Raw genomic sequence first — 18,208 nt, forward strand, 5'->3', positions numbered from 1 at the left:
TTCTAAAATTGTCACGATTATTATTTTTTGGGGTATTTACGATTATACCGTGACCTGAATAATCACGATTATCAATGAACCTAATAAGCTTGACATTCCTAGTGCAAAAATAGGAAGAAATTAGAACTTGGCTCGCAGAAAGGCTAAATCAGAGAACGTGAGGGTACTCTTGGACATTATAACTTGTTTATTTTCATATATAGTCCGAATTCTAACTACATTTGAAAGGAATACACAGGTTATTTGAGGACATCTCCTGGAATACCTGTATACAACATTTTGAGCCTGCCCCAAAAACCTGCACCACCGCCAACCACTCCAGGCTACTTATTTTACTGACACGGCCATACAGCAATTTTGAGCAATTTTAGATCTTATTAATATCAGTGATGCATGACGGCCATTGCGACATGCCTTGAGCTTTTTTTGGTCTTTTGGATGGATTATTTCAAGACACAAAATATTGTCTGAAAAACGGTGGGAAAGAGAAGAAAAACAACTTGCTGGGAGACCTGGCGGAAATTATTACTATTGTCAGAGCAAAACACATTATTTACTCGCCGAAATTAGAAAATCTGACTGTTCCTGCCTCAGCAAATGTTACAACATGTTCTGTTTAGAAGATTCCAAAACTAGCTACAATAGAGCATTTGCCCCGTAACTGCAAAACGAGTATATTTGCAACTTTAACAGTTTGCAGGGCTTAAGGACTTGGTTTTATGCGAGCAAAAGTCTTCCCAGCATCCCACACTGCGTACCCATTGCTCTACAGAATTGCTTATTGTTTACAAAGTGCTTAGTTACGATTCGATGCATTTAGCACAGCGCAGTGTTCTTGCAGATGGAAGTTAGTGGGCTAAACATTTTCTGGGCACCCAGGGGAGAGCGGCGACTTTGCTGATCTGTCAGAGTGGCCTAAAGAGTAAGCAATAGCAGTATGTGTGTGTTCACGTAGTTGTTTACCTCCTTTGCTTTTTTAAAATATATATATAAGAGTAACTGCTGAGGGTTATCTATGTGGTGGAATGGGTGAAGTGCGGGTGGAGCTGGCAGAGGTGAAATCTACAGTACAGTATATATGTGTTATATGCTCTATTGTTTTCCACAGAGGAAGAAAAAGCGGTATGACATTCCTGTTTGTTATTAGGTCACTTAGCCCACAGGGAGCATCACAATATGAAACTAATGCAGCTTTTTCCTTCTGCTGACCAGGTTTCAGAAGAGCATTGTTTGAGGGGGGATTTGTCATGCTCTTTTTTACCAATCAGATAATATTTTCTTCACAAAGAGGAGTGTAAAATATGTCTAAGACTGGACAAGCCTGGATCCAGGTTAAGGGATATTAAAAAAAAAACAATGAAAATATAGTGGATGAAAACAAGGGCTGAAACAAGTTAGTAGCAGCCAATCGATTACTGAGATAATAATCATCTAATTTACTAATGAAACAATCATTGACTGGACTTACAGACAAAAAAGAGGTTCAGTACGGCCCAGACAAAGCAAGAATTCCATGAAAAAACTAGGAAAATGTAGAGAACTGATGACAAACCTATTTTGTGGCATTACTTAAAATGTATCCGAGCTTTAGTTTAGCTAGAATCTGTCCAAATAATAACATCAACATTGCCAAAACATTGTTAGTAAGGTCATTCTGGTGTGGGGCCCACTTGGTTGTCTCCATGGCGATGTTATTGCTTTGCCTACAGTCTTTTACCAAACGGTAGACAAACAGGAGGCGCCACCAGGCCAAGGCTGTTTTCAGAGTGTTTTTGAGCAAATATGCATAATTAAAAAATGCAAGATAGATTTTTTAAATTAGTTTGAATAGAAGTTTAAAACATTCCATGCAAAGCAATTTCCATTGAGACACACAGAAAAGTTTCATAATGTACCTTCAAAAAGTAAAACAGAAATTTGTGACAACTTATGACAACTTTGTGTCTTATATTACTTGGATTTTTAAAATATAAATCAATTTGAATGGAAATCTGGTTTCATAGACAGAAAAAAATAAAAAAAAGATCATAACACGACTAACAAGGTAACAATTTTTCACATTTTTAAACGATCCTACACAGTGTACATCTCACCGAGCTCGTCTATCCGTCTGAAATCGGTTCAAAGAAATTACTCTGTTTTCCGACATACACTGGAAACAACAATTGCCATAATCAGAGTGTTGTATACGGCGTGCTCTCCCGCCTCCATTATCTATTATTGAACTAGCCGTTTCGGTTCACGCCGGAGCACCTTATAGTGACTGCCAGATGTCGCATTGCATTTCATTCGCGGTCGGTCAGGTAGAAAACCACAGCGTACGTGGCGCGCGGAGGGAGAGTGTGCGGGGGAGACATTTCATGGAGTGCACCTGAAACTGCTTGTTGGTTGGACGCATTAAGTACAGCTGAGGGCTTGTTTGTGTCCTCAACGCAAAAGGACATGGCAGCCCACCACTCTGCGCGGTCGGGTCGCGTCGGTCTGCTCGAGTGGTGACGGGAGGGCTGGATGATGGCGTGTGCGGGAGGGAGGAGGAGGTGGAGGAGGAGGAGGAGGAAGAGGGGGTCGATGATTTGGGTGTGGGCGAGCCACAGAGATCGAAAGAAAGAGATGAGGGGTGAGATAGAGACAGGGAGGGAGAGATTGTAACCATGGCGGTCGACTGGAGAGCCCCGTCCACGCTTTTGCCACATTCTGCCATCGTCAAAATAACAGGCATTTTCACTTTACTTACTGATTTGTTGTATCGTTGCAGATTTGGGCATGAAGGACAACAGGGATTTCATATAGAGGATTCTTGGATGAAGTACAGAAAATACTACCTTGAATGATGATGAGACGCAGCACAAAAAGTCTGTTCTCATTTCCATAGCAACATTTGATCAAAGGATGGGGGTGTTATGTACTTATGATGAAGGAAGTTTCTGTTTTCTAAGCAAACTGGCTTGTTTTATAATTTGTGTGAGTCTCAAAATATGTTTAGATACAGCAACATGTAAAGGAAATATCCTTGACTGTGCATGTTGTAAGTGAAATAATAACATTAGTCTAGAACATTTGATCTTTGGTCTTATTTTCTCTATAATTCATGTATATTACACCTGTCAATAATACACACTTTTGGGAAATAACTACATATGTGTATCCAGTGTATCATGTATTCAGAATACTAAAGTGACGTTATTCTGGAACAGTTACACTTTCTTTTGGTGGTATTCACTTTTCATAAATCAGAGGAATACATTGCGGTATTTGATCACAAAATAGTCTTCAAGCTGCACGGCATTAGAGAAAAAACATGGCAGACGCAATGTTTGTGTCTAATCAGTGATAAATAAATACATTACAAACAGAAAGCTGCTTTAATCCTATGTTCTGTTTCGCCACTATAATTTAATCAAACACAATCTGAAAGTATTTTAAGTTATCCAGAATAAAGCACTAGATTTTTCATGCAATGAATATGCTCTGAAAACAATTCAGTTTGTAGCAGTCGCTTGAACAAGAAAAAGTACACAATCCTTCACATCCGATACATCAGTGCAAGGAGCTACACAGTGTCACTTCTGTCAGTGTCAGTTGGGTGCGCACAGAGGCTGTCCCGTTATTACGTTTTAAAATACATTTGAAAGTACTTTCCCCCTGCACTAATACCTTGTACTTGTTCTACAGTGTTACCCAGCATTTACATCATAGTTATTACACAGTCAAATCATGTTTTACAGCTGGTATCTTGCTCGTGCATTGCCAAGTCCATAAATTGCCTATTGTCTTTGGGGAGATTTATTATTAAACCCATCTGATCTTGTAAGAGGCATTATTCAGCGATGGCCCTCCGTCAGTCTTTTTAGCTGCCGGGATTAAAATCTTGCAGGCTGTAATCATTTTATCAGCCCGGAGCTCGCCGCAGAACAGGGCCAAGAGCAGACTTTTGGGCTTGAAGTAAAATCAAATGCTCTTTGGTGTGGGTAATGCATCATGTTAAACCCTCCACGACAATGGATTATTTCATCCGTCTTCTCACAAAAGTAAAGACGTGGCATCGGCGATAGATCACGGTCATCTCCAGCAATGCAGAGGAAAAGGCCCGCAGACTTAAAAGGTCAAAGCGAGTGGCGAGTGGCGTGTTTGAGGTACGATTGCGATTTGTCGTGACGAAATGTGAGTCATTGGGCAATCTGCGAGCCTGTTTGTTGATCTGGACGTGGCAGAGCAGTAATGTGACGTATTATTTCTGATGTTGTTTGAAGATTAAACACAAAATTGAAGGTTGGTGCATAAGCTTTATAAAATGGCTAACCACTCTACAAAGCTTTGGCCACGGTGGGGATTTTTTATTTCATTTTTTGACTGTTGAAAACTGTCCCACAGGCAAAAATCCATTCCGAAAATAACAACCTCTCTGCAAAATTGGTCATTAAAAGTATGATGAAGACCATGAGTAAAAAAGGGCCTCTAGGGAAGTTATAATAATTTTGTGTTAATACGTCTATGATGGACAGTGCAGGGCAGCTCAGCAGGGGCCTGTCTTCAACATGTACTAATGTGTGCAGTTTAATTCACAAAACACCCAATGAGACACAAATTAGGACAAACAAATATTGAGTCACGAGCTAAAAGTAATTTACACACCCACACATGATATGAACGTTCTTTAAATAAATCTGTTTTACACTGCGCAAAAAAAAATGGACTGATTAGAAAAAAATGGGGTTTGAAACTGGGAGAAAATGGCCTTAAACCACCTTCAATCAATCATTGTCAGTGAATATTTCACAAACTAGGAACTTGCTTTAGCATTACGTTATAATAAAATAAGGGCATGCAAAATAAAATGTGTAAAAATGTATTAAAAAAGGGAGTGTCTACAGAGCCGTGGCGCGCGGCCGAAACTGCCATGTTATTTTTGTGCCGGCCGCGCGCCGCGGCTCCTGAAACTGCGCCGCTATTTGACCGTGTTTTAGCGCCGTTTTAGACCGCGCCGGGTTAAGGTTAGGGTTAGGGTTAGGGTTAAGGTTAAGGTTAAGGTTAAGGTTAAGGTTAGGGTTAGGGTTAGGGTTAAGGTTAAGCTTAGGGTTAGCCATGAGGCTATAACGGGCTATAAGCGAAATGCCGCGGTCCCTGAAACTGCGCGGCCATTTGACCGCGCCGCGGCTCTCCAGCCACGGCCATTAAAAAAAGCAGAGAGTAAAAACGGCAGAGGGTAAGAACCATTCTTGTGGCGGGAGGTTCTGGTGCAGATGGACAGTAGCCTCCTGCCCGAGGGGAGTGGCCTCCTGCCCGAGGGGAGTGGCTCAGATGGTCCAGTGATAAAGCAAGTGCATTTAAGTGTCTCGCTCAAGAACAAAAACAAGAAATGCCAGAGATTAGTTTACTGTAGACAGTAGATCCTTCCAGGAATGACGTGTTTAAAATAACTACACAGCTACACACTTATAAAAACTACATAAATAACAACATAGATGTTCACAATTGTAGACAAATGATTGATGTTGAAATATTTGTTAAATTTGGCCTAATAGTAGCCAATTAAAAATTAATATCTAACTTCCAGCTCCAGTTTTTAAAGTTCCAAAATACATGCTCGATCTGCGGTATATGTATATTTTCATTATGTGGCCGTTAGCACTCATGCTAATTCTTGCGCCACTCTAACTAGCCCAAACTATGCTAAGCACTTCTACGTACACAGTAATGTTTTCTCATGAGGCTCTGATGTTACTCCCGTGTGGTTGCCATGGCTGTACCATGGTTTGTCATAGTTTGCTACGTTTGGCCACTAACTCCCCCTTTAAAAATGCATTAGAGCCAACATAACTGTAACTGTACCAGCCTTTAGAATCCCAGAGTTCTATTTAAAAACACTGGAATGGTTGAATAATAAGAGTCAAATGGATTATGTATCAACCAAATACCGTTTTTTGAACTTCTGAAATCTGGAACTTGAATGATTGGTCACATGGAGGTAGCTCATATTCTCAGTTGGAATATTTAAGTCTAATAGATTGAGCCAGTTAGATTTTTCGACCCTTAACGATCCAAATGCTGGAAAGAGTCTTGTTACTCGATGTCCTTGCAAACTGGCTGCCCCAAAACATCTCAAACTTGGAAGCATCGTTGTAAGGAACAAGGGCACATGGAGGCGAAATATGTCATTATACATAAAACACACTTCCCTCTCACCTGGGGATGGACGCCAGGCCACGCAACCTCGCCGCTCCGTCCCCCCTGGCAGTCTCATCACTAAACATGAGGATGCGCCCAAAAATAAAATATATATATACGAATCCAAATGAACTGGCCGTGCCACTGCCGAGCCAATCTAGCAAAACCACCTCCGCAATTACACAAAACTTGTTGAGTGTTGTCCCGGGAATGCGGTCACCGAGTCACTGGAGACTTAATGAAATGCCAAGATGGAGGCAGAGAAATTGCCTGAATAACCTATCCTCAAGGTGCCCTTCTTGTGTGTTCCAGAATAAAAGTCATAGCAACAATATATCGCGGGGCAGTCACACGAGGTACAATGTATTACTTCTTTTGTATTAACATTGCCACATGAATATCCTTGTTGTCTTAGTGGCAAGAGTTTCATTTGAACTCTAAAAGCCAACACATCACGTACAACAAATCAGGACAGGATCAATAAACTGGAGGCAGTACTAATATGTTCAGGAATAATTTGTCAGTTTTTGGAACGCCAAGAAAAAGCCAAGATACAAAAGAAAAACTTATCTTGGCAATCAGTCAATACGAAGTGAATATCACAGTTCATCGTTGGATTTTTGAATATCCTTGAGCACAATAATAATATGACTTCATTGTATAACATTTTAAATTGACTTAACTAGACTTTTTAGCTTAATAAATCCAGGAATATCATTATTAGAGATACTGGTTTTAAATATCTGTAACATTTTTGTTTTGTTTTATTTTAAGACAATAGACTGTTTGCAACACAAAATAATAATACTTTCTTTACTATCGTTACAATGTGGTTTTATACAAGTCTAATATTGATTAGACCATTCTAAAGATATAAGATCCAACTTTCCAACTGTCCTACAGATTAATGCTTTTGTATATTATCAATCTACAGACAATACAAACTCAATACAAAATATGTTTTAGTATATTCCGTAACCCCAGAGAAAAGTAGGTTAGTTTCTGCTTGAGATAAACTACAGTGCCTCAAAAACACTGCACCCATTTCACCTGACACTTCTGATATTTTACAGCAAAAAGCGTCACGTTACCTCACGGAACTTCCAGAAGAGTCGGGGTCCCGGGCGGTGACGGAGCCGATCACGGTGTTGATGGGCGCGTTTTCATTGACCTCCAGCGTGTAGGTGGGTTTAGCGAAAATGGGGGGCTCGTCCGTGTCCACCACCACGATCTTCACCGTGGCCGTGTCTTTGTACGGCATGTCTCCGGTCGGGGATGGGCGCATGTTGGCGGCCTCTACTTTGAGCGTGTAGGCGTGTCTGGTCTCGTAATCCAACGGCTGCAAGACAAAGAAGGAATACGTGGATACATGTTTTTATGCATACGTACGTTTTTGTAATGGGTTGGTTTCATGTGACATCCCAAAATCGTATGCTAACGTTAGCATACGATAACGCTAACACCTAACACATGACGCACAGACGGAACTGTGGTAAGTGTTAACGTAACATATTAACAGTTATTCAGATAACTATAGCATAAAGAACATGCTAACAAGTTTACCAAAGCATCAGTATTACCCCAAATCACTAAATCCATTGAATTCTTCTTCCTCTGTGTCACTTCTAAACAACTCCACAAACTCAGGAGGTAGAAGAAGTGCCTAGAGAGCCCTCTTGCAGTTGCCAGTGTGAAAATAATGAATAATATCACATATAAGTCGCTCTGGAGTATAAGTCGCGCACCGGCCAAGACTATGAAAAAAGGTGCGACTTATAATATATGGTAGTTTTTTTCTTTTAATCTAATTGTAAAATCAACTCTTAAGGCTGAAACACTACTAAAGGATTTTTTAGTCTTAAACGGTTTATAAACAAGAGACAAAAAGCCGGGGCCACAGACTTGAAGAAAATCGTATCAGGTTTTAAATCTCATGATCGTCCGAGTGCAAACGACAGAGCCAAAAGTTGCGAGCTTACAAAGCAGTTTCCTGTCCAGAGTAAAGCGACTTTGCAGCTTTGAGATGACAAAGTGTCCAAAACGATCAGAGCATTGCACTTCAAGTTTAGATGCCGAAGTCAAAACTGTGCCGTTATTATTTAATGCAACGTGGATCAAAACAATATTTTGCACAGAAAGAGTCATGTTTTCTGTAGCAAACATGCACTACTACTTTCTCCTTTTTCTCACTGTTTGATGTTTGAACAGTATTAAAACTGTATTAATAGCGGTGTGTTGTGGAAAGGGTGTCAATTGTGGACATGGGTGAGAACGCTGCAGTTTCACTTTAGAGCTTTACGAGAGCTCTGTAATAATTTAGCTTTTACTCTTTCCAGTGTTTGTATCTCGTGTGTTTGTCACTCTGTTCGCGCCTGACGCTCTGCTCGGCTGTTGCTGTAGTTGTGTTGTTTTATGGGTCTCATATCACAGCTGTCGTGCTGACACATGAAACATAAAGAGCACAGCAGCTTAAAAATTGCTTAAAAAGATCCGAACTCAGGTCACGCCTCCATGAAGTCAGGGAGAAGCAAATTAGGGGCTAAATCAGGCAAAATATCCTGTAATGTGGATCAAAATGAGACCGCTGTGTGCTGTCTGCATGGCGTATTAACTAGGAAGTACTCTGTTATTGCGCTAGTTGTTGTTAGCTTTGCCGTGATGGTGAAAACCGCTCTGGCTTCTGAAATCTGTGGCAAGAAGAGTGAAATATAAGTTTGTCTTTTGCCATGGCCACGCGGAAGAAAATGTATGGATGTTTGGACCGTTGCAAACAGTTTAACGTCAGCTAGTTCGGTTTTAAATTTTGTCAGCTTCTGTGTCTTTAATATCTGTTGTTGTTTGACCTATTTACATGAAAGAACACAAGCATAAAGTTTGATACCATTCTTCCCCAACAGCACAAATTAATACCCATTTTAGCCAAACATGTATCATTTATTCAGGGACAACATGTATTTTGTGCACTTAACAGGGGCGATGCATTTTACCAAGCTGTGGGCTGAAAAATCATTTAAGATGAACATTTCTGGATTTAAAGTTGAACGTTTCCTTTGAAAATGTGTATCCCTCTTGAAGTTTTCATGGCTTCTTCTGTCGCTTCAGCTGAAATCCTGACAACCTGAATTCAACCTTTTGAGTTGGCGTATTTTTAATTAACACAGAAGGATTTCGTACATTCATAAGACATACAAACGACACAAATGCCAAATAAACTCTGTAAAAATATGTCTGCGAGCAACTTGAAATATTGCAAAGTCAAATGTTATTTGATCAACAAAAGCTGATAAATCTAATTTGTTGTTGAGCTATGAGCTATTTCCCAATATCTCACATCTCAAGAGTGCCCAGATCTGACTTTGAATGCTCTCTCTGACAGCTGATTATTAAAGCTTTCAACCCGGCATCACACACACACACACACACACACACCTCAAATTAGAGACCTTCTTTTCCAAGACTGTCAACAGAAGCGGCAACTTTCCAAATAAAATATCACAACATGTGATAGTACAAAGTGTCATTCTGCTGCGTCTGTGTAATCATTGTTTACACCGCTCGCAGCTCATAATTCATTTACCTAAGGCCATGAGTTAATATTTAAAGATAAAGACAAGTTACAATATTACATGTGGGCCTCCCCAGACTGTCACAATTTCTCGTCGAATCACCTCTACTCGTTTCATCCTGCCAGAATAATGGGATCAAGTCACTTTCACACTCCATAACCAGGATTTATAGGGAAATCAAAAGTAGGGCCTTGGTGCTTGGGGCGATTTGAGGTGGCTCGGGGAGAGTGGCGAGCGCAGAGGAGCGACAGATGAAGGGAAAGGTTAGCGAGGCGAGTGCAAGGCCAGGAAGGAGGTGGGCGGCGGGGCAGTGGGGCGGAGCGGGTCCCGTTGTGGGGTGGCGTGAACAGCCAGAGGGCCTTATAGGAGCGGGAGCGGTCGGGGCAGTGCTAGACGGCCCGTATCCCATGAAACCTCTCTTCAAGGCTCAGTGCGAGAAATGAGAGCGCCCCCCCACTCACCCGGGGCCGCCTCCACCACCTCGACTTCTCACTGTCTCACTTTGGGCCGTCTGTGCTGAGAAAGCGCACAGGCTGGCCACGGACAGAGCCAGTCAACTTGCAAGCAGTAGGGACGGGCAGAAAAGCTTGTGAATTGTGTTGGTAGGCTCAGAAAGATCGTAGCAAGTAGTATGTAGTCAATAGTAAGTAGTATGTAGTCAGTAGTCAAGTATGTAGACTATTATTAGGGCTGGGTATTGCCTAGTACCTCACGATACAACACGTATCCCGACACAGGGTCCACAATACGATACGAATCCCGATACTTGATACACATCCTGATTCACGATATTCCTTAAAACCGATGTTAAAAGTTTACTAAAATGTATGTTTTGATTAAGTAGAACAACAAAATGCATTAGAATTTCATATTCACACTGTCCTCAATATCAGAATACCAACTGTCCTATGATGAAGTCACATTTTCAGCTCTTCAGATTCAGCCTTGTTTCAGCAGTCTGTAAGTTCAGAGTGTAACTTTGCTATTTCTAATGACTTAATGTTGTTTTTAGCGTAACACAATGCATATCTCTGTATCAATACACATAGTCCATCACGGTATGTCACAATATCGATATATTGAGCGCAGTCCTAACTATTATGTTCATGCGAACAGTAAGATTTTTATTTTAAACTGATCCAGTTGGTCAGTGTCTTAGCAACAGAAGGCGTCTTATCAGCCACAACGACAATCAACAATTTCCTAAAGCTCTGCGACTGCTGCTTTGATTTTGGACTCTGCGAAAATAAATCCAATTGATTTAAGTATATATATTGAAGAAAAAGGCACCGTATAAATACATAATGCATCGAATAAATAACCAATATGCTTTCTTTTCCTGCAGAGAGTAAATATAGGTCGCCAATAAAACGCAATCAGTCCAACAAATCATGGATCATAAAAGCAAGTAGGTTACAATTGTGACAAGCTAATGGCCTCTTCGAAAAGTCTTGCGCAGGACCCTGAAAACGCTAGAAACGGCCCTGGCACTTTAGAAATCTGACAGGTTAAACTACCATGGTCTCTCACATAGAAACATGAATGAATAATACGGGGGAAAAGGTTCTTCTAAGGCTTAAGTAAGTGCGTTTCTGGCTGGAGGTTGGCAAATGACTTCTTGCAAAACTGAGTGATATTCACATTGTGTCCTTGGGATTCCACTCACAGCGTATTGGCAATTCAAGCCATAGGGAGCATTACACAATCACCAACAATGTTATTCACAGGGGCAACCTTGCATGGAGCTGTCCAAATATCCCTACATGTTCCACATTTTTGAAACATTTTCTCTAATATTAAAAAGATATATGTTTTTTCCGCAGTCTCTAAAATTTGGACTTTGTATAAACTGTGATGCCATTGCTTAAAAAGTGTGTCTTGACATTAGGGCTGTCAATAACAATTATTTTAGTAATCAACAAGATTCTTTTTTTGTTTAGTCGACTTGTCAAGCCATTATTTCTATTGTATATTGAGACTTCATAAATGCATTTCTAACCAAATAAAGGTTGACATATGGTGCTCGAAGGCTTATAGATAGTGAATATTTATGACTTTTTTGACATTTTGATTTTGTAATGCCCCAGTCTTTAAAAGTTATTCCCGTATGTGTTTCAGAGTATTGTCCAGAACACAATTACAATATTTTTTTTATATATCAATTCATCACTATTAGTCGATTAATCACTACAACCCTACTTGACACGACCATCTTTTCCATTTCTATTCGAGAAACCAAACCCAATCTTCGCCACGGACACATTTATCCTCTTCTAAAAGCATCGCTGCCTCGATTACGTTCACAAGCTTTAATGGGCTGTGAACCGATGCTCATTTCGTAACCAATATTCACAATAATGACAAAAGCACGGATCGTTCTGCCGGAATGCATTGACTAATTGCCGCGTTCCGTTTCGTCGTGGCGGTAATCCTACTCGACAACGCGTGCGACGGACTCCTGTTTGTTTGCGGTGTGTCCTAACATGACGGAGCAAGGTGAGAGGAGGCTACCGACTGTTGATAGCAAATTTAATTACACCACTTCCGCTCGAGTGCCCGGGAAAAACAACACTCCAAACAGCCCGTCCTTCTTGAACTCTGATTACTTACAATGACAATTAAAAACACATACTAATATGCGCTACATCTTTTGGCGTGCTGTACGTTTTAATAATGGAAGTCTTTGTTTGTTTCTTTTTTCGTATAGGATTTCATTGTGAACCGTGCGAATGATTAATTCAACGGGGGCACATATGAGCTCTGAGTAATCTAGGGACAACCACTTTGATTCGTATTAGTATGCATGATGTAGTGCTGTGCATGAAGCGACTGTTGATTAATACAAGATTCATGAGGAAACGCAAAGCCAGGCTGAGTGTCCCAGGCTGTTTTCACCCTCATAGATCAGCTAGTGGGTTTGAACTGCTATTTGCTATTAATATGTTTAGTATTTGATGTACAGAGGGGAGGATTATGGCGTTAACCCCTTTCATTCCGCTCAAATTGTAAGTAAGGATTTTTTTTCTCCATTGGATTTTAAACAATTTCAGAACTTAATTGAAATCAAAGAAAGATTTAATTTGTTTATTACTTTATTGCCCGCTTATTTGTCCATGCTAGAGGGGCAAACTGTATCGCAATCAAATAAAAAAAAAAAACAATTTAAATGGTCGCAATAGCTCAAATTATTTAAATAGTACATATCCTGTTTTTTCCCCCAGGTATTTAATATTAAACTACAACATACGTATGTCATTATTTTATATTTAGTCCTTTGTTAACCGCAAAATTGATCTAAAATGGCTTGGTAATTGAAACTGGTCCACTGACTTCCTGTTCAAAACAAGTCAAAACAAGCAGCGTGTTTTCATTTATCCCTTTGTTTGTTCAAAAATGTCTACGTGGCATTTTGTTTATCTTGTTTATGCATTTTCCATTGGATTTTAAACAATTTCAGAACTTAATTGAAATCAAAGAAAGACTTCGCTAATTGCCCGCTTTTTTTCCATGCTAAGGCTGTAAACGTTATCGCAATTAAATAAAAAAAACTATTTAAAAGGTCGCAATAGCTACAATTAGATATCCTGCTTTTTCCCAGGTATTTAATATTAAACTACAACATACATACATCATTATTTTATATTTTGTCCTTTGTAAACCACAAAATTGATCTAAAATGGCTTTGTGATTGAAACTGGACCACTGACTTCCTGTTCAAAACAAGCAGCGTCAATTCATTTATTCCTTTGTTTGTTCAAAATGTCTATGTGGCATTTTGTTTATCCCACACATATGACCAAAACTGAACTTTTCTGAGAAGTGCAGGACAAAACAGTTTTATTCAAGCTTGCATGAATCAATGAAAATGCAACTTTGAGCAAAACTAATGAGGAAGTCAATTTTACATCATGTATTTCCTCTGCAAACAACCACATATCCTGTCTTATTATGTATAGAGCCTGCAAACCCTGCTGTTTAGAACTCTAATAAATACATTCGGAAATATATGTTGTAATGTTTTGCAATTTATATTTCCATCTTCTCTTAAATGCCAATGTTTGAAATGTAAACTGTAAACTTAACCCTTCTATAATAATCGCAACGCTTGGAAAAATGAACTTTTCCCCCCAAAACTGTTCAATCCAGACAACTGAAGGTTAGGTTCACAAACACATAGTCCTACAATGTTATGTTAATTGCATGAAACAAAATAGGGAACCAAATTGAAGGATAAATGCGGTCGAATATAGATCTAATTTGCTTCTAGGGGTAAGGCACACTTATGTATACCTCTGTATGGACAATGTGTCTTTACATTTGACCCACAGGGACAATGATCTTGAGCTGGCCTGATTCAGCTGTTCCTATTCCTATTGTTATGATGTTAAAAATGCTGAAATACACTTACAATTTGCTGCAAACTTACATAACTTGAGGTGGTTTTCCTATAAAAGTAGGTATACTCTTCTAACAATTCTTCCAACAATTAGGGCTATTGCTGTCATCCATTGGAAAAAGAAACACTATTTTAAGTGTTGTTGTTGTTGTTCATCCTAAGGAGAACGTAAAAAATATGCAGAAAACTTGATTTCTTCCCCATAACATCCAAAGCAAGCAGTTTGATATAATTCTACCATCATTTAGCAACAGCCCGACTACCTTCAACAACGCGCGCATCCTTCTACCTTCTGTCTCTCTCCCCACGCCTGTCATGTCCTACCCACAATCCCGCTGGGTCATTGTCCGTGCCTTTCCCTCACTCCGGCATCACATCAGTATGTACACAGAGGCCATTGAGAGACTTCAAAGTTCAGTGCTGGCTTCAGGGGTGAAGGCTCAGCGCCGCGCTAACATCCCTCGACGGGCCTGAGGGCTGCCAGATAAAACGCTGGGAGCCCAAACACCACACAATCTCTGGCCTGCTCTGCCTCTCAAGCCACACTTAGATCAATAAGTTTTAACCTTGCTGTAAAAGTCTTTCATAATTTCAGTCCCGTGTCAGGTGGCGCTCCGCAGACGTGCGCCAGTGCGGACGAGGACAGGGCGTGTCTGGGGAGAGGAGTTAAAGAGTTCTTGTGTTATTCTGCGGTGCCGGTGTAATACGTTGGAAAGCAGCGCTGATTTTTGGGTCTTTGGGAAAGCGGCGTCGGGAGAGATGTAAAACACAAAGCTGGGGGCTCTGCACAAAATTGTTTTTGAGTCGGAGCAGACTGAAAACATTCACTTTCATCTCATAATACACTGTTTTAGTCGATACCGCGTTTTTACCTTTTGCTGTTCTGTTAACATACACAATTTAATTTAATTTTACAAGACTCAACATTGGTTTATGTCTATCGTGTAAAACTGACCAGGGGAAAATGTAGCGTTTAATTGTGTTATGATTAAACGTCTTATAGGACCAAAGTGACTGAAGTGATTATGTTTTGCTACTGAAATGTCCAAATGCTATCTCAGATATGGGGAGTTTATTGTCTATTTAGTGCTGACTCCTGCAACGTGACATGAACATTAATGCGTTAAGGTGCACTTTATTTTCTTAGTGTAGTGCTTGTCTCTTTGGAGATCGTTTTGATGTGTCTGGAATGTTTAACTTTATTCCACATGAAACTTACCGTATCTATCTCACATTTATTCAATAGCAGGTGTTTCATAACTGAGAAGATTTTAAACATCTGCATTCTTACAGTGAATAGGCTTGCCTCTCCACAGATCTGACCTTTAACCTGGACAGGAACGTTCCATTCAAAGCAATAATATATTTTATCTTGTCACATGTATTTTGGCAGTTATAAAACACTTGTTAGGGACAAAGATACCAAAGACCAAAGTAATCACAATGTAGTATTACAGTTTTAGTTACTAAGACTTATTGGGGAAACATATACCGTATTTTCACGACTATAAGTTGCACCTTTTTTCATAGTTTTGGCTGGGATGCGACTTATACTTATATTTATACTTTTATACTTATACTCCGGAGCGACTTATATGTGATATTATTTGTTATTTTCACACTTGCAGACGCATTTCATACTCCAGTACGACTTATATATGTTTTTTTCTTCTCTATTATGCATTTTTTGACTGGTGCGACTTATACTCCAGTGCGATTTATGTCCCGAAAATACAGTATACAAATCAGAATGAGTCTAAACTTTTTTTTAATGAACGCGATGCAGCAAAATCCAACCAGACTTTGGACAAACACGGCTCCATTTGCAGGTCACATGAAAGACTGTCTTTTCTTTTGTCTGCACGGAGAGCGTTCCACTTGGCGCACAGTTTATTTTGGCGCTGTGGGATATTGCGTCACCCCGGATTGCCTCAGCCCTCCCGCTCCCCGCATTCTTTTGCACCGCGTTGTTCACATTTTGACAAAGTCGCACCACACGTCCTTGGGGTAATGTCATTTTACATCATGGCACGACGCCGCTCGGGCCTCTGAGTGATGTATAGCTTTTCCGGCCCGACGCCGAGCTGAACCATGACTCAAGAGGGGAGAACAGCCATCCATCAATCCACCGTATGATCCGATATATGCAAACATCTGTAGACTTAAACAGAATACATGCATACATAAACACTGAGATGTTTGTCACGTTTTTTTTTGTTTTTTCTTCTTCAAATGTCATTCATATGTTCCCGGGATGTCCTTGAGAGAAAGAGCTATCTGGACAGGCTTTTGAGGTCGTACCGTTCTGATGTGAAGTTCAGACGGGAACCGAGCTTATTGTGATGTGTTGGGGAAAGAAGAGGTCGAGTAAGGCGTCCAACTGTTTATGCTGGAGTAAAGGTTCCAGATTCTTCTCAAGCCACTGTATGTGTTATATGGAAATTTGCATTCTGTGAGGTGGTTGTGATTCAGCATGAGTCATTGTACTGCGGAGACACACGCAGCGCTGCTATAGAAATGTACAGAAAGTAATAACAATGTAGAAGGAAGAATAGTTGAATATTTCATGCAATGTCTGTAATTAATTTGGGGTTTTGGCGACAAAGGATTTGGGAAAAAAAGTACTAAATTGAACATGTTTCTCATTTCTTCTAAGACGCTGTTTCGAAACTGTGCTCGTGCCAGTTGCTGTGTTTCTTTTCTGTTTGTGCAAAAAGCGCAAACCCTTTGTTGTCCAGGTGAGTTCCGTAACAAAATGTGTCAGGAAGTGGTCATGCGGACTAGAGATTTTTAATAAGAACATAATATACAGTAGATTTAAAAAAGAGAAAACACTGTTGTGAGATGAATATTGTTTCTGATGATGATGTGACTAACTGATGTATGTAAAACGGGAAACTAAAAGACAACATTCAAAGACAACGGTAAGAAAATGATGGTAAACTGACTTGCATACAGTTTATACATTTGGATTTGAATTCAATTAGTTCTGAACAAAAGACAGCCTTGTTTGAACCCTGGAAGAACAAGTCATAATTTCCACCAGTTGGTCACTGATCCCAATTTGTAAAGTGCAAGTTGTGGCATAGATTAGCAGAATAAGCCGCCACAATAATCAACCACAATATCACAGAGAAGTTCTGCGATTCATTCGTCTTCTGAACACTTACATATCGTAATGCATCGCTCCATTATAACCACTTAAGTGTTTGGCTGAAGATGAAACATTCACTTTGTTACAGAAGAAGTGTTGCTAGTGCGTTTCCTCCGGCCGGCGCACCTGGGAATAGCCCTGCGAACCCATTCAGAACGCTTTCTTCCTCTTTGCTTAAAAATTACTGCCAACGTACCCTTGAGCAAACCAATTAACTAACAACTGCTCCTGTGAAGTGGCTTTGGGGAGCCGCAAACAAAGCGAGATGGAAATGTGAAAGGAAGAAAGAGGACCAGAGGAGACTGGAGGCCTGGTCCATCTGCTCAAACGGTGATGGAAACGGAGCTGTCTGGCGATCGCAAAACCGAGGCCGTTTGCAACCTGCTTCATCATTCGCAAGAGCGCGTCGTGCAAACCTAGAGCATCTATCGTCTCGTATTATCACAAGTATTTACTGTTATCAGAAGGTGAACGCTCGTGAGGCTGTGCAATTCAATTAAGCACCCACAAGTAGATTATTTCGTTTTTCTACGTTTCAGACGGATAGTTTGTTGGATAGCGATCGTTGTAGATATTGAATTGCATTAACATTGTCACATATTGGTAGACATGGTTTTAATGGTAGTGATCTGGATGCTGTTTTTTTCCTTCTTTTTTTTTTTTAATCAAGACGTAATGACTGCCATTCAGAAGCCAGTTTCAGCGTGATGGTAATTGCCTGAGAAGATAGAAATTTATGGTGCACTTTGTTAGCTAGTCCTGCCTAAAGGGAGGAGTCTTAACCTGAAATGATCCTGCCTTTTTACTTTTTTTTTTACCTTTTAGCCTCATTATGGGTCGTGCCTGATCTGCATTTGATTGGGTTGATCACCTGAGCGAGTTGTGAGGATACTGTTGTAAATAGAAGGCAGATTGTACCGTAATCCA

At 40.2% G+C, this 18,208-nt stretch overlaps 1 protein-coding gene across 2 annotated transcripts in view; it reads right to left on the bottom strand.

The window, feature by feature from the left end:
* Window positions 1–18,208, bottom strand: part of cdh8 (cadherin 8) — a 163,338-nt gene that overhangs the window by 20,216 nt on the left and 124,914 nt on the right. For both annotated transcript variants that reach the window (XM_072464741.1, XM_072464740.1), the window contains exon 7: window positions 7,257–7,504. In XM_072464741.1, coding sequence (XP_072320842.1) covers window positions 7,257–7,504 — 248 coding nt within the window. The remainder of the gene's footprint in view (window positions 1–7,256; window positions 7,505–18,208) is intronic.

The sequence above is a fragment of the Eucyclogobius newberryi genome, unplaced genomic scaffold (genome assembly GCF_026437365.1).
Source record: "Eucyclogobius newberryi isolate DKJ021-1_F unplaced genomic scaffold, fEucNew1.0.hap1 SCAF_5, whole genome shotgun sequence".
Lineage (NCBI taxonomy): Eukaryota > Metazoa > Chordata > Actinopteri > Gobiiformes > Gobiidae > Eucyclogobius > Eucyclogobius newberryi.